The sequence below is a fragment of the Acinonyx jubatus genome, chromosome E2, assembly GCF_027475565.1.
Source record: "Acinonyx jubatus isolate Ajub_Pintada_27869175 chromosome E2, VMU_Ajub_asm_v1.0, whole genome shotgun sequence".
In the NCBI taxonomy this organism is placed as follows: domain Eukaryota; kingdom Metazoa; phylum Chordata; class Mammalia; order Carnivora; family Felidae; genus Acinonyx; species Acinonyx jubatus.
Genome location: NC_069396.1, coordinates 27,509,497 through 27,531,168, shown reverse-complemented (window position 1 = coordinate 27,531,168; position 21,672 = coordinate 27,509,497). Strand labels below are relative to the sequence as shown.

The following is a 21,672-nucleotide window of genomic DNA, read 5'->3' as shown; positions in this document are numbered from 1 at the left end:
TCCCCTTTGCCCCGTGACACAGAATGGTGTACTGGGGTGGGGATGGGATAGCCACACAGCAGAGCACCAGAGCCTGGGGTCCTTCAGCCTAAACCCAAGGACTGCGGATTGCTTGGTCTATAGCTCTGATTTTGGTCAGAACTTCTGGCTCCCTCTGGCATGGAGGACCCTTTAGAGGAAGTTTGCCGCCTACAAGGTATCCCAGCCCAACATACGGGCAGAGACTCAGCTCTTGGCCCCTCAGTGTCTCCTACAATGTCTTATGTAAGGTCTGAGCTCTAGGCTGACATCTCTGAAGGCACTAATGATGTTGTTGAGATTAATGATACTAACAGCCAAGGTTAGCTGAGCACTTACTATGATGTGCATGCAGCAAGCAGCACATTCAGGCAGTTCACATGCGTTGTCCCAGCTAAAGGCTACGTGATTTGTCCCACGTCACACAGCCTGGAAGCCAAGAAGCCCAAGTGGAACCAAGGTCTGGCTGTCCCCAGGCCTCGTGTAGAGACTGAATGGCGGGAGGTGAGGCTGAGGGCGGGCTTGGAGATAGTGGGCTGAGGAGTTTGCTCAGCCTGGCCTTGGTGTGTGTCCCTCCAGGGCTGCACTCCATGACAGCCTTATGCGGCAGATGCCCTGTGAGCTGCCCCCGCACTCCACAAGGATCAGGTACGGTGCTGGCCTGCAGGCCTGGCTGTGGCTCGAGGCTCATCCCTTCCTCCGCTCGAAGCCTGTCCCTAGGCCTCTGGCCTCAGGTGCTCCCTGGAAGACACGACCTGTTGTATCCAGGAGTTGTGGCCTGGCTTCCCTGCCTCCCACCTCCCCTGCCCAGTCCATCCCACCCAGGGCTCACGAGGCAACTCCTCAGTTACCTTCCCTGCCTGGGAGCCCCCACTCCTCTTAGCTCCCCTGACCTCCAGCAGCTGATGAGTTGCGGGGACTCTGGATGGAGAGAATGGGGACATATGGCCCCTTCCTTCCTCATCCTGGGACTTAGCTCAGCCCCTACAGGGCTCCTGTCAATATTCTTCTGGACTTCTCTCTTACTCTAGGTCCATCTGATTCTCCCTGTCTCTATTGCTTCTTGTTTCTCTTATATTTCCTGTTTCTCTGTCTTTGCTGCCTTTTCTTTCATTGTCTGTCTGTCCTCTCCTGGCACTGTGTGTGTATGTGCACCTGCATATGTGTGTGTGCATGCATATGCGTGTGTGCATGCATGTGCATGTGTGCACGCACATGTGTGTGTGCATGTTTGTGTGTGCATATGCATGTGTGTGCATGTGTGTGTGCATGTGCATGTGTGTACGTATGTGTGCGTGTGTGCATGTACATGCATGGGTGCGTGCGTGTGCATGTGTGTGCGTGCATGTTTGTACATGCATGTGCATGCGTGTGCATGTGTGCATGCGTGTGCGCGTGTGTGCATGTGTATGTATGCATGTGCATGCATATACGTGTGCATGCATGTGTGCGTGCACATGCATGCGTGTGTGCGTGTGTGTGTGCATGCATGTGTGCGCGTGCGTGTGCATGTGTATGCATGTGTGTGCGAGTGCATGTGTGCACGCACATGTTTGTGCGTGTATGTGCATACTTGTACATGTGTGCATGTGTGTGCATGTGTGCATACATGTGCGCGTGTGCATACATGTGCGCATGTGTACATGCATGTGTGAGTGCGTGTGCATGTGTATGCATGTGTATGTGCACATGCCTGCATGTGCATGGGTGTGTAGGTGCATGTGCACGTGTATCTCTGCATCTGTTTCCTCTGTCTCTCATCTTAGTGTCTCTCCGTCTTAGTCTGCTTGCCTCCCTGTGTCTCTTACTGTCTCTGGCTTTCTACTGCCTTATGCGGCAGATGCCGCATGTGTGGCATGTCTGATGTGTGTGATGTGCGTTGGTCCCTCTGTCTGGATCCCAGATGCGTCCCCGTCCCTCTCCTGAAAGCCTCTCCTATGTGTGTGGGGGTGGTGGCCACTGTCACCTCTGTTCAAAGAGGCAGACACCGCAGGGCTGTGCTTCCCCCTCTGCAGGCTGACACACTGTGGCTTGCAAGCCAAGCACCTAGCACAGCTCTGCAGGGCACTGGGAGGAAGCTGTCGCCTCAGTCACCTTGAGTGAGTGCTTGCTGTTGGAAGGTGGGTGGGCGGGGGGGGGAGGGGCCCGAGGGGCCCATCAGGCAGTGGGTGTCAGCGTGCTGGGTTTTGTTTTGATTCTTTAAGATTCAGATCGGCAGTCTTTCCTTCCTGCAATCAGGAACCCCTTAGAGAATCTGGCGAGGGGTTACCCCTTCCCCCTAAAATACAGGTCCCCACATACGACCCCCTCTGAAGTCCATTCTTGACTCCCCAGCATCACAGACCTCAGGATAGGAGCCCTGGGGGAAACTGCTGGGCTGACCCATGTGGGACCTTCTGAGATCCGGCCTGGCAGCTCAGGGTGGTGTCCCAGTTTCAGGAGAAGCTAAGTGACTGAGTGACCAGAGTGGAGAGACAAAGCTCCTACCAGCCCCAATCCGATCCTGCATTAACCTCTTCTCCCCTCTGCCCTCCCAGCTTCTCAGGCAACGCTCTGGGGGACGAAGGCGCGGCCCAGCTGGCTCAGCTGCTCCCAGGGTTGGGCACTCTACAGTCCTTGAAGTGAGTAGCTAACTAGGCAAAGCCTCTTGAGGCTTGTCCTCATCAGAAGGAGAGAGGGAGGGAGAGAGAGAGAAGGAGAGAGAGAGAGAGTGAGAGAGTGTGTGTGGGGGGGGGTGTTCTGTGTCCCATCTCATTCCCTCCTGCGTTATTGTAAAGATTAAATCAGAAAATGCAAGTCAGTAACCTAGTCCAGTCCGTGGCACATGGTAAGTGCTCAAAAAGGGTACTTACGCTGTGATTCTCATTAACAGAGACTGGCCTCTGTGACTCAGTGATCCAGCTGCTGACTTAAGGTTCTGTTTCTTGAACCTGTCTTTGTGTCTCTGCACAGCCTCTCTGGGAAGCCCAGGTCACCTGGTCAAGCATGGCTGAAGTGTCACCTAATGATTAGTTAGCCTAATAACTGGCGGCCATGCTGGCCCTGGGGTGTAGGGAGGGGCTGTTGATAGGGAACAAGCTGGTAGGCAGGGAGGATTTGTGGCAGACAGGATACCCAAGCAGGGTGCCCGGGGAAGCTGGAGAGCAGAAAGAGGGAAGATGTTCAGTATGGGAGGGATGCCCTAGAAAGAGGCCAGGAGCCCCAGGACTTTGCCTGCAACAGACTAGAGCTTCTGGATGCTAAAAGACCCCTGTGTTTTAGGCTCCCACATACCCATCTCCTCCTCCTGTGCTCTTCTGGGCTACGGTGAGAGGAGCCCCTGGGGAGAGCTCACAACTATTAGTTCTCTGTGTGACCTGAGGCAAGTTACCTCACCTCTCTGGGCCCCTGGTTCCCAGTTAACACCTAAACTATAAGAGGGGCTGGCTCTGGTTTTGTCTACAACTTCAGAATGAGTGCTGTGGCCTGAGGGCCCTCCCTGCTGTCTTGCTGTGGGATCTGGGAAGAAGGGGTGGCCTCTGTTCCTGTTCTGGGCCTGCATGTGGGTGGGGAGGTAGGCCTCACCACTGCAGGCAAATTATATGTAGATGGGCGCAAATTTCCATGTGACCTCCTCCATACTGTGAAATACTCTGACCCCAGACCCATGAGAGTCCGCACTCACCTACCAGTACCCGTGCCAGAGGAGTGCGATGTTAAACGGCAGATAGAAAAACACCGTGACAGATTGACAGACCCAAAAGAAAGGAAAAGCTTTGCTCCTGCCTTTTGAACAGGAACCCCTGCATTTTCATTTGGCACTGGGCACCGCCCTTCTTTTACCAGGTGGGGAAATTGAGGCACAACTCCGGCCTGAAAGCACTCCCCAGATTTATCACAGACCCAGGGAACCAGACTTGTATTCTCAGCTTTGTCACTGACATGTCTCATAACCTTGGGCAAGACCTTGCCGCTCTCTGGGCCTCAGTTTCCCCATCTGTACAATAGGGAGTTAGAAGAGGCACCCCCCGACCATTTGGGGTTCAGTGAGCTCTGTCGTCTGGACTCAGGGACAGCTCTCCCCTGCCCTGGGTTCTCACCACAAACAGGGAGGTTTTGAGTCTTGGGTGAGCTCTGTTAACGTCACCCCTATGATTCTCCAGCCTCAGTGAGAACGGCTTGTCCCTGGATTCGGTGTTCATTTTGACCCAGTGCTTCTCAACTCTGCAGTGGCTTTTCCACCTGGAAGTCAAGTGAGTGTGCCTCTGGGCCCCCCACTCTGCCCTCTGACGGCACAGGCCATCAGCTCCCACCGCACTTCCTTGTCTGTCACGATCACAGTGCAGCTTCCTCGGGGCCCTGCATGGTCCCAGGTCCAGTGAGCATGTGCTAGATGTCTGCCGAATGAGTGAACGGCCGGATGAATGAATGTCGCCCTGGGACTCTCACATCTCTCCAAATTTGCCATGGGACACAATCCATCAGCTCTCCCTTGCTCACTCTCTGGATTATCCTGGGAGACTTTTACGGAAACTGGGAGCTCCCTGGTGGCCATTGAGCGCTCACTCGTGGGGTCTCTGGAGCTGATGAAAATATAGGAGGGAAGTCACCCAGCCAGGCCATGCAGAGGAGCCGTGGTTTCAGTGAGGTCTGCCCAGTCCTCCCCTTTCCCCTTCCAAGAGCGGGAGGTGTGAGCACAGACAGATCAGGTGCAAATCCAGGCTCACCACTTACATGCTGTGCAGATTTGAGCACGTCGCTGAGCCTCTCCATACCTGTTCCCTCATCTGTCAAAGAGAGGTAAGAATCCCTCCTTACCTCACTGCGGCACTGTGAGAATAAAAGGGAGTCATGTCATTGGTGCACCTTGGATGTGCCCTAATCAGTGTAGTTATGCTTAGTATACGTATTGTCGTATTTGCTGAGAAAGTGGACCGCTCTCCAGGCGCTCCTTGACCAGGCCACCTGGTCTCAGTCAGACTGATGCCTCCTCTCTCTCTGCAGCTCTGAGAGCCAGCACGTCATCCTGAGAGGTGACAGAAGAAGCAGGTGAGGAGGGAGAGCTCCGGGGGTAGTGTGGGCTCCCCTCTCCCCCCGGTCCCCATTTCCTCCGGGTGCCCCCCACCCCAGCCCCATGCCTTTAGCCCTAGAGTAACCCACGCAGGTGTGGCACCACTTCTGCGCATGTACCCCTGTGTCAGTAGGTTTGTGGTCATCGGCCGCTGAGGTCTCTCTTGGAAGGAGGCAGTGCAGTTGGGGAGGGAGGCCACAGTGGTGGTGTTACAGCCCAGAGCAGGCATTGGCTCAGGGCTGCCGAGGGGGAGGGAGGGCAGCGAGGCTTCGTCCCTGGAGACATTTGGCAGATTTCTGCAGACTTCTGACCTTGTGTGAGTATGGCATTTGAGAAGCCAAGAACCGTTGGTGCTCGACAAAGTCTCCCCACCTTTGCAGTAAACAAGGATCGACAGTTGGTTCTGCGCAGATATTTCTGGCTGCCCCCTAGTGGGGCCGGGTACCCTGGGCTCTCGTGGGAGGTTGCAAGCCCCGGGGCGGCCTGATGTGGGCCCAGCAGCTGGGCAGAAGGTGTTCCCAGCTAAGGTGTCAGGGGAAAGCATTGCCAGACCAGCTGGGCCGTCTGAAGCTGGAGTGGCCCAAGGCCCGGGTGGTCGTACGTCCTGGGCCCAGGTCTCCGTTTCTGGGGACTCTGGGTTCTTGAAGCCTAAAGAATGGAGGCACAGGAAGGTGAAGTCCGTGAATGCCACACTGGTGATCAGAAAGAGGAGGGGCTCCCTCCTGGCTCCCCCTGACCTAGTCAGGTGCTGCCACCTGGACCATGTGTAAGCTGCTGGCTTTTCTCACTCTGGTCTCCCTTTCATGGGCCTCAGTTTCCCCATCTGTGCAGTGAGGGCCTTGGTTGTCCCTAGGCCCCCTGCAGCCCTGACTTCTGAGTCTTTCTTCCAATGTGCACGATTTGAACTTCCCTCTCAAAACGGTCTCCCCACCCCAAGGGATCAGTTGGCTGGTGGACCTTTGCCAGAGTTCCCAGCAGGAGCCCAGTTCTCCGCGTTTGATCAGCGCTGCATCCTCAGGAGCGTCTGGTACTGTCTTACCCACTTCTTATTTGGGGGTAACCATGATAGGGGTGAAGGGTCAGGGAGTGAGGAAAGGCTAAAGGGAGCTAGGGCTGGGAGAGAGGGAGTTTGAGGGAAGAGAAAGAGGGCCAGTATGAAGGCTGGTGAGGGGGGCTGCCGGGCCCAGACTTCTCCCTTGAGAAAAGACACCACATTGTTGTTTTCTCAGAAGACTTCCCAGCTCTGCCTCGGGGGGCTGTGTGACCATGGCTGGGCCCCTCCCCTCTCTGGGCCTTGCTTTCCTCACCTAGGAAGAGAGCCACCTCAGCTGGGGACCAAACAGGGTTATCCAGCAGAAGAGTGGGGAGGGGTGTCCCAGGCAGATGGGTCAACTTGGGCAAAAGCCCTGAGGAGGGAAAGCTTGGTTCTTGGGAAGCATGTCAGTGTGGCTGGGACATATACAGGGCAAGTGGAGGTGAGCGAAGGCAAGTGAGGCCATGGAGAAGGCCTTTTGCTTTTAGCATAAGAGTAATAGGGAGCCACAGGGGACTTAAGCTCCTGAGAAGCATGGTCAGATTTGCGTTTAAGAGATAAGATACTGGCAGGTGGAGAAGGATTACATGGAGGCCAGAGGGGAGTTCGAGGGTGTTAAAGTGGTCTAGGCAAGTAACAGTGGTGGCCTGGACCCAGGCAAGAGCAGTGGCAGTGGGGAGGCCTTGGAACTGAGCAAGGGCAGCTAGGCACTTGGAGTCCTTTACTGTCAATGTCTGAGTGGTGGGGATCGGGCTATAGGGGACACTTGGAGTGCAGAGCATGCCCTGAAAGGGAAGGGTCCTGCAGCCTAGAGGTGGAGGAGGAGGGGCAGAGGGAGAAGGGGAGGTCCCTGGGGCTGCAGAAGGGCCCTGGGTCCTCTCTGACGCCCTGCCCCGCCCACTGCTCCCTTTCAGCCTCCGGCAGTGTCTGCTGGAGCCCTTGAGCCTCACCCACCTCTGTGAGACTCTGGAGAAGTGCCCGGGGCCTCTGGAAGTCAAGTAAGTAAGGAGGACACAGCCCTAGAGGACACCATGTGGGCATCTGCCCCGTGGGTGGGGGTGGGGGTATCCTGGCTAGAGGTGAGTCTTTGCTGGTCCCTTCCCACCAGACCCTGTAGCCCTGCCCACCCCTGACCTATTGGTGGAAGGCTCCTTGTGTCCCACAGGGCACCTTGCCCCTCCTCCTGGGAGAGGCCGCTTCCCTTTCCCCATCTGCTCAACCCCGGGCTCCTGGGAGCCCCGATCTGCTCCCTCCATCCCTGGAGCCCTGACCACCCCCCGGGCTGCCTCCATGGCTAAAGCAGATCACCTCTGAAGGCCCCTCCTCCGGGCCTCTCTCTCCTGGTTAGCAGCTCACCCACCCCAGAACACTGGGGTCTGTGACCAGAGACTGGACCTTAGAATCAAAGGAGTCCCGGCCCAGCCACCTCCAGGCTGGGTGACTTTGGGCAAATGGCTCTAACTCCCCGTGCCTCAGCTTTGTCATCTGCAGAGATGCTCGGCCTTTCCTTTGGTCCTCATCGTTGTCACCTTCTGACAGTAATTACCTTAAAGTAAAGAAATCCAAGACAAGCCTGCCTCACCTAAATATGCCCCTCTCCTCTTCTAGTCAGTGCTGTCCTTTGTCCCTGGGACCCTCCACTCCTCATCCGTGTGCATGTTCCGTTTTTACCTATCTGCGGTCACAGACCCACTGCATTCGACAGCTTCACTGACATGATTCTCCCACTCACTACGGTCTCTGTTCCCACTTTCCCACCCCCATCTCTGACCCTCGCAGCAGGCTCATCCATGTTCATCACCTGGTATCCGTCTTTCCGTGCCTTTCTCCGTGTGCAAATGCTTATGGACACAGAACAAGGGGGTTTTGACATTGTTAACCGACACAGGATCTTACTGTGTAACGTCTCTGCGACGAGCTTCTGTCTCGTGACAGTACATCGTGGCTTTCCTGGAATATGGAGCCAGTAGACTTTTAAAAAAAATTTTCTTTAATGTTTATTTATTTCTGAGACAGAGAGAGATAGAGCATGAGTGGGGGAGGGGCAGAGAGAGAGGGAGACACAGAATCTGAAGCAGGCTCCAGGCTCTGAGTGGTCAGTTTGACACGGGGCTCAAACTCACGAACCATGAGATTATGACCTGAACCGAAGTCGGTCACTCAACCGACTGAGCCGCTCAGGCGCCCCGCCAGTAAACATTTTAATAAACCATTTATTTTAGAATAGCTTAAGACTTGATTTCCAGAAGAGTTGCAAAACTGGTCCAGAGAATTCCTCCACCCACTGCCCCTACTGTTTATATCACTTGTCATGGTACATTTGTCACAACTGAGAAATCAACTTTGCTACAGGACTATTAACTGCACTCCAGGCTTGATTGGGATGTCACCAGTTTTCTACGAAGGCCCTTTCTCTGATCCAGAATCCTGTCCAAGATCCCACAATGCAGTTAGTCAATGTCCTTAGTCTATCTGGTCTGTGACAGTTTCTTAGTCTTTATTTTTCATGACTTTGACAGCCTTGAGGAGTACTGGTGACATGGTTTGTGAAACGCCCCTCAATTTGCTTTTGTCTGATGTTTTTCTCACGGATGAACTGGAGTTATGGGTTTGGGGGGAAGAAGACCACAGAAGTGAAGCATCCTTCTCGTCGCGTCTCAGAGGTGCATGCTATGGACTTGACTTAGCACTGTTGATGTTGACCTTGACCGCCTAGCCGAGATACCATTTGTCTGATTTCCCTACTGTGAAGTTACTTTTTTATTAAACACACACACACACACACACACACACACACACACACACACACTTCTGTAATGGAGACTTTCAAACATATATAAAAATAGAATGAATAAGGGACACCTGGGTGGCTCAGTTGTTAAGTATCTGACTTCAGCTCAGGTCATGATCTCACAGTTTGACAGTTTGAGCCCTGTATCGGGTAAGTTCCAGCCCTGCTTTTGGTGAGCCCTGCTTCTCTTTGTCTCTCCAGCCACCTCCTCTGTCCCTCATGGGATTCTCTCTCTCTCTCTCTCTCTCTCTCTCTCTCTCTCTCTCTCTCTCTCTCTCTTTCTCTTTCTCTCTCTCTCTCTCCCCCCTCTCCCCCTCTCTGCCCCTCACTCACTAGCGCCCTCTCTCTCTCTCTCAAAAAAAAAGTAGAGCGAATATTGTAGTGGGCCCTCAGTCCCTTCCACCTGCCTCAATAATTATCACGTCACGGCCCCAACACACACGTGCACACAGACGTTATTTCGAAGCGATTCCCAGACACCTTACGACTGCATCTGTAGTTATTTCAGTATGGGAAACTGAAAAGTGAGTACTCTTTATTTTTTTGTATAACCACAAAACCATTATCAGACCTGAAATATTAACATTACTATATGACATATTAAAATCATGGAGTAGCCCATGAATTTTTAATCATCCTGATTGTTTCTAATGCGTTTTTATGTAACGTTTGTATATCTGTACCTTTTATTTTTTACACTTATGCCTTTTAATATTAACCCTCCACAGTTTGGATATGCCACAGGTGATTCAACCACCCCTCTCTAGAGTCTAGACAGACATCCAGGCTGCTGCTGGTGGTGTTTTTTATAGCACTGCGGCCAGTACTGCAAAAAGCACCCTTCCGTTATTTCACTGTTAAGCACCTGCTGTATACCAGGCACCGGACCAGGCCCTGGAGGGAGCAAAGTGTGGCTGGACATCACTGCCTGCTGAGGCTCACCCGCCATAGTGGGGGACAATGTCAACTATCTCAGGCAGTGGTCTGAGCACAGATGAGGGTCTAAGCACCCCCCCCCCCAGCTGTGGCTGGAAAAATGAGATTATAGCATGAAAGCGCTTTGCCAGCTATAGAGTGCTGGGACCACATATGAGAATATTGTTATCAAGGTACTTAATGCCGAACTCCAGCAATTTGGATGCCAGGGAAGGTGATGGGTTCCGGCCCCCTCCCCAGATTCTACCACCTTACGTCTACTTTGTGAACATTTCAGTATTCCACGTGAGGTGTTGTGATGGGTAACATTTCTATTGCCTAAAAAAAAAAGTGTGTAAAGTCCACATTGGCCCAACCAGAAGCCACAACACCATGTATTTGGGGCCTGGTGAGAAACCATGTGGGGGGAGGGGCAGGGGTTGCAGATGGACCCGCCTTTTGTGAAGACCCCCTATTCTGCCAATGCTTGGAGCCCTTGGCCCCATCCTGGGACAGAGGGTGTAGAGGTGCCTGTACCCTGGCAGAGGTTCGGCCCTGAGGCTCCAGCTCCAGAATCAGAGGCTGCCTCTCCCACGCTAGCTCCCAACCAGCAAATAATGCAGCGGCTTGGGCCAGGCCCCTGGAGGGCCCAGTGAGAGGAAAAAGCGGTCTGCAGGGCATAAAGGAACAGGGACAGAGGAGAGAAGGGACAGACATAGACCTGGGGAGGCTATGTAAATCCCAGGGCGCTTAGACACCCTGCTTGCCCGAGTCCTGTAGCCAGAGCAGACCCCGAAGGGTGGGTATCTAGCATTTCTCCTAAGCGGACCTGGTGGCGACAAATTATCCTGACAATGATCAGCTGTTCGGTCCGGTTTTGACAGACAGAGGCCCAGGCATCTCAGATCCTTTGCCGACATGCTGCAGGCCTGACCTTCCACTATTACTTTACCACGGGTTAAGGGGGCATTCTCTTCTTAACACGTGTCTTCCGCCGGGCACCAATCTTCATGGCCCTCGAAATAATAATCCCGCTAGTCCACAACATGTGGGAGAAAGCGTTAGAGCTCCATGGAAATTCACGATGCACGGCAGCATATTCAAACTCTGAGACGTCCCGCAGCAAAGGAAACTTTTGAATTTGGCTTAACCAGCATTTTCCAAAACTTCTGTGACTTTCTTTTTCCTCCCGCCTCAATGATACCTCGAGGGCCCAGCGTTTGGAGGGAGCGCGTTGGGGAACCCCTCTTCAGAAGGCTCTGGCTGTGAGGGAGTGCCCCTAGCTTTCCCCACAGCTCCCCACCTCATTCAGATGCTTTGTTTCACAGGTTGTCCTGTGAGGTCCTGAGTGACCAGAGCCTGGAGACCCTGCTGAATCACTTGCCCCGGCTCCCCCAGCTAAGCCTGCTGCAGTAAGACTGGTTTCCCCGTTGCCCTGGCCTGGCCTGGGGGGCTTGGGTTCCAAAGCCATCCCCCTCCTTGCCTGCTGCTCCTTCTCTTGGGCTCTTTCATTTTATCTGCCACAACCGGGAGCTCGTCACTAATACCCTGCTAACCTTGGTGGGGCGGGGGAGTTATTTGACCACTCTGGGCCTGCCGTTCCTCATCTGACAAATGGGACTAATATTCCCCGACCCCGCCTGCAGGGTCGGGACTCAAACAAGACGCCTTCTTCTACAGGCGCCTCGAAGAACGGGAAGTCTGTGACAAATGGGCTCTTGTATGTCTCGCCCACAAAAAGGTCACCAACTCCTAGAAAGGGACTTCACAGATGTGGGTTGTATATATGTCACCCACCCATGTTTAAAGGTCACCATCTAACTCCGTAAAAGGGTAACTTAAGCAGCATTCTCGAAAGTATTTAAAACTCCACTTTCTAATTTTGGCTCAGACTGGTTAGAATTTAAAAAGGATTTACTTTAAATACTCTTCTAGCAGGGGGGAAGGCAGCTGCAGCTGAGATGGAAAAATACAACAGGAAATTAAATCATACCATTAATAACAGCAACATAAGTACTAACGCCAAGGCTCTCTGGGATGCCTGAGACGGCTCGCTTCACATCCAGGACCTTGCTTATCCCTGAGTCCTGTAGGGACTGGAAAGAGGAGACGTGTGACATTCCAGAGGCGGCTCAACCCACGGCACCCACAATGGGAAGGGCTCCTTTGGACACAAAAAGTGGCAGGCTGACATGAACAGGTGGGAGACTCCGGACCAGAGAGAGACCTCTCCATGCCCAAGTCACACAGCATCGGCCCCAGCTCTCATCCGTCTTTGGAATGAGGTGGCCAGCCTGTCCCTCACCAGGGCTCACGCTTTGTATTATTCAATCCATAGTGGGCCGGGCACTGTTTGGAGGGCTGGAGACACAGCAAAGAGGGGGAAAGAAAGGCTAGGTGCTTGTCTTCTTGGAGCTTGCTTACCTTGTAGTAGAGGGAACTGGACAATAAGCAAGTAAAAGCACTTAACACAAATTCAGACAGTGATGAGGTATTTTTCTAGGTAACGTGGTCAAGAGTGTCTGCAACGGTGAGGGTGGTCAGGGCATACCTCTAAGAAGGGATGCTAAGGTTAGGCCTGAAGGACAAAAGGGACTATTCGGGCTTGTGAAGAGAAGGGAACAGCATTCCAAGTAGAGGGAAGAGCACATGTGAGACCCTGAGGCAAGATTAAGCTTGGTGGGCTCAAGGATTAGCCAGAAGGGCAATGCGGCCAGCACCCTGGGGCAGGCAGGGAGAGTTGCCAGACGGGAGGTAGAGAGAGGGACCTGGACCGGTCAACACAGGGCCTGGGAACCATGGGGAGGAGCTTGAGGGTTTGTGTCCAAGGGGGCTCGAAAGGCAGAGGAATGATGTGTATTTTCAAAAGTTCAGTCTGGCTGCTGGGTTGAGAAGGGGTTAGAGGACAAGAGTGGAAGTGAGAGCAGGGAAGAGGCTGTACAGGGTCGGAGATGGTGCGGGCTGGGGATTGGGGGCCAGGGCAGAAGTAGGCAGATCCAGGGTAGAACTTGAGAATGGAACAGACGCGACAAGCTGATAGAGAGTTTGTGGGGCAAGGGAAATGGAAGCACCAAGGATGCCTCTGAGGGCAAGATGGAGCCATCTCACTTTCTGGAAGGCAGGGGTTCACAGCCAGGGGTGATTTTGCCCATCAGGAATATATGGCAACGGAGATATTTCCGTTGGTCATGGCAGAGGGAGGCGGGCGGTGAGAGGGGGAGCTACGAATGGTGTTTAGCGAATAGAGGTCTGGGATGCTGCTAAACACCCCACGGGACAGCCCCCAACACGAACAAATTATCTAGCCCCAAATCACTGAGAAACGACTCAAAGGGCCTAGCGCCTCCCACTCCCTGTCAGCAGGACTGGCCTGTTTGGTCCATGCTTGAGGGAAGAAACAATATAATAAGAAAACAAGCCTGGATGTCGTGCCAGGCAGTGCACAAGCTTGATAGGATGAGGCCCTCACGACACCCTAGAAGAAGGTCTATGAGTAGTCCTTTTTTCTAGGGAAGGAAGCTGATGCTTAGAGAGGTTAAGTGATGCGTCCAAGGACACACAGACGATAAGCAGAACTGGGGCTCAAACCCAAGTCTCCTTGACTCTAAGCTCCTATTTGTCCCTCTTGAGGCCCTGCCTTCTTCCTTATCACCTTGCTGGCCCGCCAGCCCTCCCCATCCTTTTTTTCTCTTTCCCCTCCAGCCCATCCAGGTTCCTTGTCCGCTCTTGCTTGGCTCCTACTTGCTCACATATGGTCCCACTCCTTTCCTTCCCAGGCTGAGTGAGACAAGGCTGTCCCCAAGGAGCCCCCTCCTGCTGGCCGACCTCTTCAGCCTGTGCCCGCAGGTTCAGAAGGTGGATCTCAGGTGGGCATTGCCCTAGGACAACTGGGTCTCATCTTGGAGGGTTGTGCCTAGGGTCTGGTAGGTGTGTGGGGGTTGGATGGAGACAGTAAAAGCCAAGTCAGAGGCTTGGCTTCTGAAGGAAGCCTGCCCCAGGAGGCCCCCTGAGGCTGTAGCCAAGGGTGGCTGACTCAGGTGCTGTCTGTTCCAGGTCCCTGTATCACACAACCCTGCACTTCAGGTCTAGCGAGGAGCAGAAAGGCGAGTACTGTGGGTAAGTCCCTGGAATTGTGCCCTGGCAGTCGGTAGGTATTGGGGACAAGAAGACCTGCCTCCTGGATGCCCAGAACTGGATACAGATTGCCAGCTGTAGAGCATCCCCTTGAAAGGCCCCTGCAAGGAGGCTTGTTTCCTCTGACATAGAGAAGCAGAGGGCCAGAGAGGACCAAGCTTTATCAAAGGCAAATAAGGAGTACCTGTCAGACTACACCAGAGCTCAGGGGCCTGGTCCAAGGAAAAGTACTTCCTAATCTGCCCACCAGGCTTTAAATCGCAGCTCCACAGGGCCCGGTGCCATGGGCAAGCTCCTTAACCTCTGTGATGCCCAGCTTCCGCAGCTGCAAAGGAACTGCCAGGATGTTTGCAAGGATTAACTGAGACAGTGTGTAAAGCGTGAAGCACTTACAGATGTGAGTGTCCTTCCCCTGCTGACTCCTGGACCAGTGCTCTGTGGTTGCCTGGGTAAGAGGGAGGAGGTGCTGCACCGGAGGCAGGATGATGAGGCGAGAGGACAGCCTTCAAGTGCAGAAATCATGTTTCTGGTAGCTGATGCCACTGGCTCACCGAGAGATCTTGGACCGGACCCTTCTCCTGTGGGCCCCAGCCTCCCCACTCGTGAAGTGACAATAAATAGAAGAATCAAGATACGTTGAATATCTGCAGGGTGCCATTCTATAGCCTTTTGCACATTACTGCCCTGTAAGCCTCACAGCTGTGGTCAGTTGGCAGTAGGGGGCAGTCGGGATTCGAACCCGAGAAGGTCTGCAGTGCTCCTAGCCCAGCGATGGACAGATTTTTCCTGTAAAAAGTTGAGATTGTAAAGACTTTGGGTTTCTGCAGGCCACACAATCTCTGCGACAGCTACTTGACCCTGCCTTTGTAGCTTGAAAGCAGCGGAGACAATATGTAAACCAGGGCACATGCCTGCGTGCCAGAAAACTCCTCTATCGTTTACAGACCCTGAGACTTGCATCTCGTGTATTTTGTGTCAGGAAATATTCTTCTTTTGGTTTTTTTACTCAACGATTTGCAAACGGAAACATTATTCTTAGCTTGCAAGACGCAGGTGGCCTTGGGCCGTAGTTTTCCACGTCCTGATCTAGCCCAACACGACCCTGACTTCTAGAATGCCTTGATAGCTTCTAAGTCAGCGGTTTCCAAAATGTAGAACAGAGACAGGATGGGATGGTTTTCTAGGGGGCGGGGCAGCTAGCAGAGTAGTTCATCATCACTGAGCCCCTCAATGAGGTCACTATTCCCTTTTTGACTCTCGATGTGATTAAGGCCAAGAGGAAGTCGGGCTTGGGCAGTGGCCTGACTCTAATGCTTGCTGAGCCCCCTTTTTAATAAGAAGAGAGAGAGAGAGCCCTCGTCCAGGAAATTCTGGCTCAAATTTAATGATGCTATTTTGCTCTCATTTCATGCATTCTTGTGCTTATGGTCTGTTTGTGGCACCACGTGTAATGTTTCCATTTGAGTGAATGATAACAGGGTTTCCTTTTATAATAAATGCGTCTAGTCAAAAGAATGAGCTGATTTAAAAATCGGAAGTGAATAATACTATAATAAGGAATTTAGGAACAGGGAAAAGATCATGAAGGGCAGGACCAGTGATAAAAATTTGAGATATTGATTTTAGGTACTTTCTCGTTTTAAGATGCTTCCTCCTTTTCTTTTTTTTTTTTTTTTTTAAGTTGCTGGCTGGTTACAGAGCCTTCATTTACCTTTTTGTGTAGTCTCATTTATTTATTCATTTTTTAATTAAAGTATAGTTGACCTACAGTGTTGTATTAGTTTCAGGTGTACAACCTAGGGATTCAATGACTGTACATTAGGCAGTCCTCCCCGTGATAAGTACGGTCACCATCTGTCACCATACAACATTACTAACTATATTCCCTATGCCGTACTTTTCATCCTCTTGACTTATTTATTCTTATTTATTTCAATAACTGGGAGTTTGTACCTCTGAGTTCTCTTCACCTTAATTCCAATATCAAAGGCAAGAGCAGACGTCCTCCCCCCACTTCTCCTCTCCCCCCCCACTTCTCCTCCGCCCCACCCTGCACATCTGGTCATTAACAGGACCCCAAGAGCTGTAGTTCTCCAACTTGAGGTTGAATCCGAGCCACCAGGAGATCCTTGCCTCTACGATTTCTGGTTCAGTGGGTCTGGGCTGGTTTCCTAGAATTTGCATCTGGACAAGTTCCCAAGTGTTGCGGGTGTGGTTGGTCAGGGACCAAGCTCCGACAGCCACCTCCCCAGAGGGAGCCTGTGGGCACCAGGTGAGCTCTGCTGTGAGCCAGGCGGAAGTGGTGGATGATGGACAGTTCCAGAGAATCCAACCTTGGGTGAGGCCCCGTGGGAACTCAGAGGCCACACCCAGGATGAGTCAGGGCAGAGCAGATGTGAGCAGCTCAGTGCCCCCCTCCTCAGGCTTGCTCCCCCTCCTCCAGCAGGTTCATGGACTGTGCCCTCAGTCGGGAGCATGTGGAGCCGCTGTGTTGGTTGCTGGGCAAATGCGAGGACCTCAACCAGCTGGAGTAAGTGGGGGGTGGGGGAGGAGGGAGAGGAGCATGGGAGCACGTACCTGGGTGGCAATAAAACTGTGTGTGTGTGTGTGTGTGTGTGTGTGTGTGTGTGTGTGTGTGTGTTCATGCACTCAACACCTCTCAGGGCCAGCTATCAGGGATGCCTGGGACACATCCTGGGTCACGTTCATAAAATTTCCCTGTACCCATTTATCTCTTCCACCCCCTACTCTTGCCATGGTGGAGCTAGTTCAGCTTGCGCCCCTTGATCTAATTTGGGGAGCTCTTCAGAACAGGGCTGTAAGAGCCCCTTGGCCTCATGATGATAAGACATTGGAGTTCTGCTGGCAGATGGGAACCAAAACGAAGGATCCTTTGGTCTGCCTGGCAAGTGGTTAAAGGTACCAGATGGCTCAGCCTGAGGAAGGTCCGGGAGCCAGCTGGGGTGAGGCCTCATGGGCCCTTATATTGTTGAGAGGTGGCACCTGTATGACCTGTCTTGGGTGCCCAAGTAGCACAACCCCCAGATGGGTAGAAAAATTAAAATCGGTAACACCTCCTGAGCACTTTCTCCACTGTGCTAAGTGCTTTACATATTCTTTTTGCCCTCCCCAAACCCTAGGTGCTATTGTCCCCTATTTTATAGATGAGAGAACTGAGATTCAGGGAGGATTTAAGAACTTGCCAAGGTCACATAGCTAGGACGATGCAATCTTTGCTCATAACTGCTAGGTATCTAGCTTAGGACCAGTGGGACATAAAGAGAGCTGTCTAAAAGCACGTGTGCGCGCGCGCACACACACACACACTTTAAATTCCTATTGTGATGTGGCCAAGAGAAATGGGGCTGGTGGAAATCACATATTAGGTAAATCAGCAGTACAGCTTTGAGTTTTCCTGTTTTTCATTATAGAGGGAAATTTTTCTAATTGTAAAGATTACTTTATCGAGTGGCTTTATGAGACACACCGAGTTTTAATTTTTAAAGTCTCTCCGAAAAAGACAAGCCTCGAAAGAGTCATCATCAGGGACAAAATGAGTTCAAAGATGCAAGACAAGAATCAGATATTCCAGGCCTGCTGATCATACTGTTCCTGCAACCGTAGCTAAAACCATAGGAGGCTTGCTTCAGAGGGCAGATAAAGTATTCAAGTGCAATTTCCGATATTACATTCCCAAATTAAAAGAAGAAATCTCCTGGGTAAACGCGGCCTCCAGACATCTTTCTTTTTCCTGAATTTACTCTTGTGCAAAAGTTGTGTTTCTCAACTGATGTGGGCCAAGGGCACAGTAAAGGCAAGTTCATTTTTCTCTAACTCCGGGGAGCCTGCTGGAGGCCCGGGGGCCCCAGTAGGTGAGGTGACCCCAGCCTGCGGTGCTGGTCAGGGGGCGGTAGTGGGCAGTGCAGGAGCTGTTGTGTGCTGGGTGATTGTGCAGGGGGTGCCAGAGATGATGGTGTGATGGAGGTGGGCATGGTGCTGTCCCGCCACAGCGACAGCATGATGGTGACCTTGGCACGGAAGCAGTCCTGTGTGGGTTGGGTAGCAGTGATAGTAACCGTGAAGAGAAAGGCCCCGGCCTAGGGGGCGCATCTGACCACCACCGACTTCTTCCTGACTCTCGCAGCCTCTCTGCAAACCTGCTGGGTGATGACGGGCTCCAGTGCCTACTGGAATGTCTGCCTCAGTTGCCCATCTCCGCTTCTCTTGAGTAAGTGATGAGCAGCCTGGGGGACAGCCCCATACCCGCCCCTCTCTCCCTCATTGCCCACCATAGGCAGAGCCCCCACCAGGCATCCAGGAGAAGCTGTAACTAAAGCGTGGTGACCCAAGCTGACTTTGGGACAGGGAAGTGACAGTTTGTCTCTAACCAGCTGATGCAGGACACCAGCTGTCCTGGCTCTGGTCCATCCTGTCCCTGCAGCTCCCCTTGACTAACTCTACGGGACACAGATTTGGAGATGTTCCCACAGCAGGGAGGGCCCCTAGGAAGTCACCCACACTCTCAGCCGATACCCCAGTGACTCACAGAGTGGTGGCCAGACACAGCAGGTCGCTAGGCAGCTGAGCTGGGCTCTGGGTTTCCCTGAGCCCCTGGGGCTGGAGCTGCCGGCCTGGCCTCATCAGCCCTGTCTCAGACCACAAGGACCCTGTGTCAGCCCCAACTCCTGAGGATGCGGGGCCCGGTGTCTGACCCGCCAGGGATAGTGCCCCTCTGGCCTCTCTCTGGACCTCAGAGTCTGCATCTGGACATTAAGGACTCTCCTCCCAGAGATGACAGCTGGAAGAGAGGAGACAGGGGGCTGGGCAGGGCTGCCCTGAGGTGCGCCCCCATCCTGAGCCTCATTCCTCTTCCAGTCTGAGTCACAACAGCATCTCCGTGGAAGGTGCTCTGTGCCTGGTGAAGACTCTCCCCTCCTGCCCACGTGTCCGGGAGGCCTCCGTGAAGTAAGAGATTGGTGCCACTTGCTGATGGGGGGAGAAGCAAAGGTCCCACGCTTAGCAGCCCTCTGTCTGACTTGGGGCAACTTGTGCCCCTTTCAGCGTTCACTGAATGGGGGTTCATAGTTTCCATCCTCTGAGGCCTGCGTGACATAGGGACCAGGGAGGTCACAGGATGGAGAAGGCCGGGCTTCAGTGTCCCTCACAGAGTGGGTTGGGGGTCTCCTCTGGTCTGCCTTCCCCCTGCGGGCCCAGCCCCCTTCCCTGGTGTACCCCCTGGTGTCTGGGTCTCAGGATGCTGGGCCTCCCCACACCCTTCTCTCTGCAGCCTGGGCTCTGAGCAAAGCTTCTGGATCCACTTCTCCCGAGAGGAGGAGGCTGGGAAGACATTACGGTAATTCCTGGTCTGGGGTGAGGATAAAGGGGAGGGAATGGGGAAGAAGAGACTGACCCCGTAGCAGCCTCCGTGCCTCCTTCGCTGGGCCCTTTCCTCCGTCAGACACCCAGCGTCATGCTCACGGCTTGGGTTTGCCTCCCCCAGATCTGCTCCCAGGCCCCCCACACCTCCAGTCCTTGCGGCCAGGCCTTCGTGTTGTATTCGCGCCTCTTAGCCATGTCTTAAGTCTGGAAACTTCTGAGTATCGTGGTTAAGAGCTCAGACTCTGGAGCCACCTGAGGGTAAATCCCAGCCAGGTGACCTTGAACAAGTGACTTAACCTCTCTGTTTCAGTCCCTCATCTGTAAGATGGGAATAATAGTAAGACAGACCCTTGGGGTTATTATGAGGATTAAATGAGTTGATAAGCGTAAAGTGCTCGGAAAGGGCCTGGCTCGCGAGTGCTGTATCAGTTGTTATTACTCACCAGTAGCCTTGGGCTCACTCCCTCTCGGCCTCACCACCACTGTCTTGGGTCACTTCCCCTATATATCTTTCTTCAGTTGTGATCATGGCCTCTGAACCGGTCCACGGCCTCTGGCCAGGCCTCCCCTAATCCATTCACTTCCCAGCAGCCAGAGGGATCTCCCAGCACACGTCAGACTGTGCCCTTTCCATCGTGCCAAGCCCTTTGGTGGCTCCCAGTGTCCCCAGAATAGGGTTCAAGTTGTTCAGCTTGGCCTTTTCCTCACAGTCTGATCTAGCTGCCACTTCCTACTGTGTTCCTCCTCACCCCCCAATATCACATACATATACACCACACTCATACCACACACACACACACACACACACACACACACACACACACACACACGCACCCACACATTCAGCCCACGGGACCTTCACTCCTTGTTCAGAGCACACATGGCCCACTGAAGCCTCCTTCCCACGGGGCACTCAGCCTGACACTCTCTTCCCTGTGGTTTCTGAGATAAAGTTCCCCCTGTCCTTTAACGTGCAGCAGATGTCAGCCTCTCGTGGAAGCCTCGTTGTTGTCCCTTGGGAGTGAACTGCCCTGGGCCACCCAGGACCAGAGTGCCAGGAGGGTGGGGCCCCGGCCAGAGTCCCAGGCCTCCTCTCCCCAAGGGAGCCTGGAGTAAAGCCGTAGTGGGGAGTGGGGCTGCGGCGGTAGGTAGGCTTGGGGTCCGGAGTCAGGCTGACCCGGACTGCAACCCGATTCTGCCCTCACCGCTCACCAGCTGTGCGTCCCGGGTTAGTTGGTTTCTCTGCCTGTAAACGATGTGCTGGGAATTCCGCGAGATACTGCACGTAAGGCAAGCTCACCCGGTGTACCCAGAGGCGGGCACATGGCTTGGCATATAGTCAGGGCTCAATGAGTGACACTCCCGGCCCCTTCTTGGCGGGGTCAGGGTGGGGGTGGTGATCTCTCCCAGGAGACGGGAAGCTCCCAGAGCAAGAACTGCCTCTTTGGCCCGTTCTGAGGCCTGGCTTCCAGGCCTTTGCACTCAGGGTGGGGCTCCCCATAGACCCTGGGGCAGACAGGAGGAAGCAGGACTACAGCTCCCACAGGCCTCACCTGGGCTCTGCCCCTTCCCCTCTGCCCTCAGGCTGAGCCAGTGCAGTTTCAGGCCAGAGCATGTGCCCAGACTGGCCACCGGCCTGAACCAGACCCTGAAGCCTACAGCGCTCACGTGAGTGACCCGGCACAGGGGAGGTGAAGGGACAGGGACTCCCTGTGAGAGCCACCCCAGTAATGGACCTCTGTCCCCAGGCTGACCCAGTGCTGCCTGGGCCTGAAGCAGCTGACTGTTCTCCTGAGTCTGGTGAGGTGGCCCGTGGGACTGTTCAATCTCAGGTATTGTCTTCCTCTGTGGCCCTGGGAGGGGGCTGTGGCGTGAATGGGGTCAGGGTGGCTACTGGAGGCTGGGCCCCCCAGGATTGTGGCCCCAGCCATTTCCTGCACCCAAACCCCACCACTTGGATCCTGACAGTGGTCCCAGAAACCCCCTTAGCACACAGAGAAGCCGCTCTCCTTGAGGTGGGGCCTATGCTTCGAAACATAAGAAAAAAAGGAAACCCCCAAGGACACCCGGCTGAGGTCAAAAATAATATATAACAGAGTGCCGGCGTGGCTCAGTTGGTTAGGCATCCGATTTCGGCTCAGGTCACGATCTCGTGGTCGAGGCCCCGCGTGGGGCTCTGTGCTGACAGCTCGGAGCCTGGAGCCTGCTTCGGATTCTGTGTCTCCCTCTCTCTCTGCCCCTCTCCTGCTCGCACTCGTTCTCTCTCTCCCAAAAATAAATAAACATTACAATTTTTAAAAATAATAATGTATAACAAATACCATGTGTGCATGTTTGCTATGATCATTTTAA

At 53.5% G+C, this 21,672-nt stretch overlaps 1 protein-coding gene across 15 annotated transcripts in view; it reads left to right on the top strand.

The window, feature by feature from the left end:
- Positions 1–21,672, top strand: part of NLRC5 (NLR family CARD domain containing 5) — an 86,449-nt gene that overhangs the window by 48,011 nt on the left and 16,766 nt on the right. For 12 of the 15 annotated variants that reach the window (XM_027075818.2, XM_053210169.1, XM_027075817.2 and 9 more), the window contains 16 exons: positions 598–666; positions 2,034–2,117; positions 2,556–2,639; positions 4,161–4,250; positions 5,002–5,046; positions 6,006–6,095; positions 7,016–7,099; positions 11,136–11,219; positions 13,584–13,673; positions 13,861–13,923; positions 16,385–16,471; positions 18,086–18,169; positions 18,817–18,906; positions 19,229–19,294; positions 20,905–20,988; positions 21,069–21,152. In XM_027075818.2, the coding sequence (XP_026931619.2) occupies positions 598–666; positions 2,034–2,117; positions 2,556–2,639; positions 4,161–4,250; positions 5,002–5,046; positions 6,006–6,095; positions 7,016–7,099; positions 11,136–11,219; positions 13,584–13,673; positions 13,861–13,923; positions 16,385–16,471; positions 18,086–18,169; positions 18,817–18,906; positions 19,229–19,294; positions 20,905–20,988; positions 21,069–21,152 (1,278 nt within the window). The remainder of the gene's footprint in view (positions 1–597; positions 667–2,033; positions 2,118–2,555; positions 2,640–4,160; positions 4,251–5,001; positions 5,047–6,005; positions 6,096–7,015; positions 7,100–11,135; positions 11,220–13,583; positions 13,674–13,860; positions 13,924–16,384; positions 16,472–18,085; positions 18,170–18,816; positions 18,907–19,228; positions 19,295–20,904; positions 20,989–21,068; positions 21,153–21,672) is intronic. The other 3 variants (XM_053210171.1, XM_027075811.2, XM_053210165.1) reach the window with 1 other exon arrangement.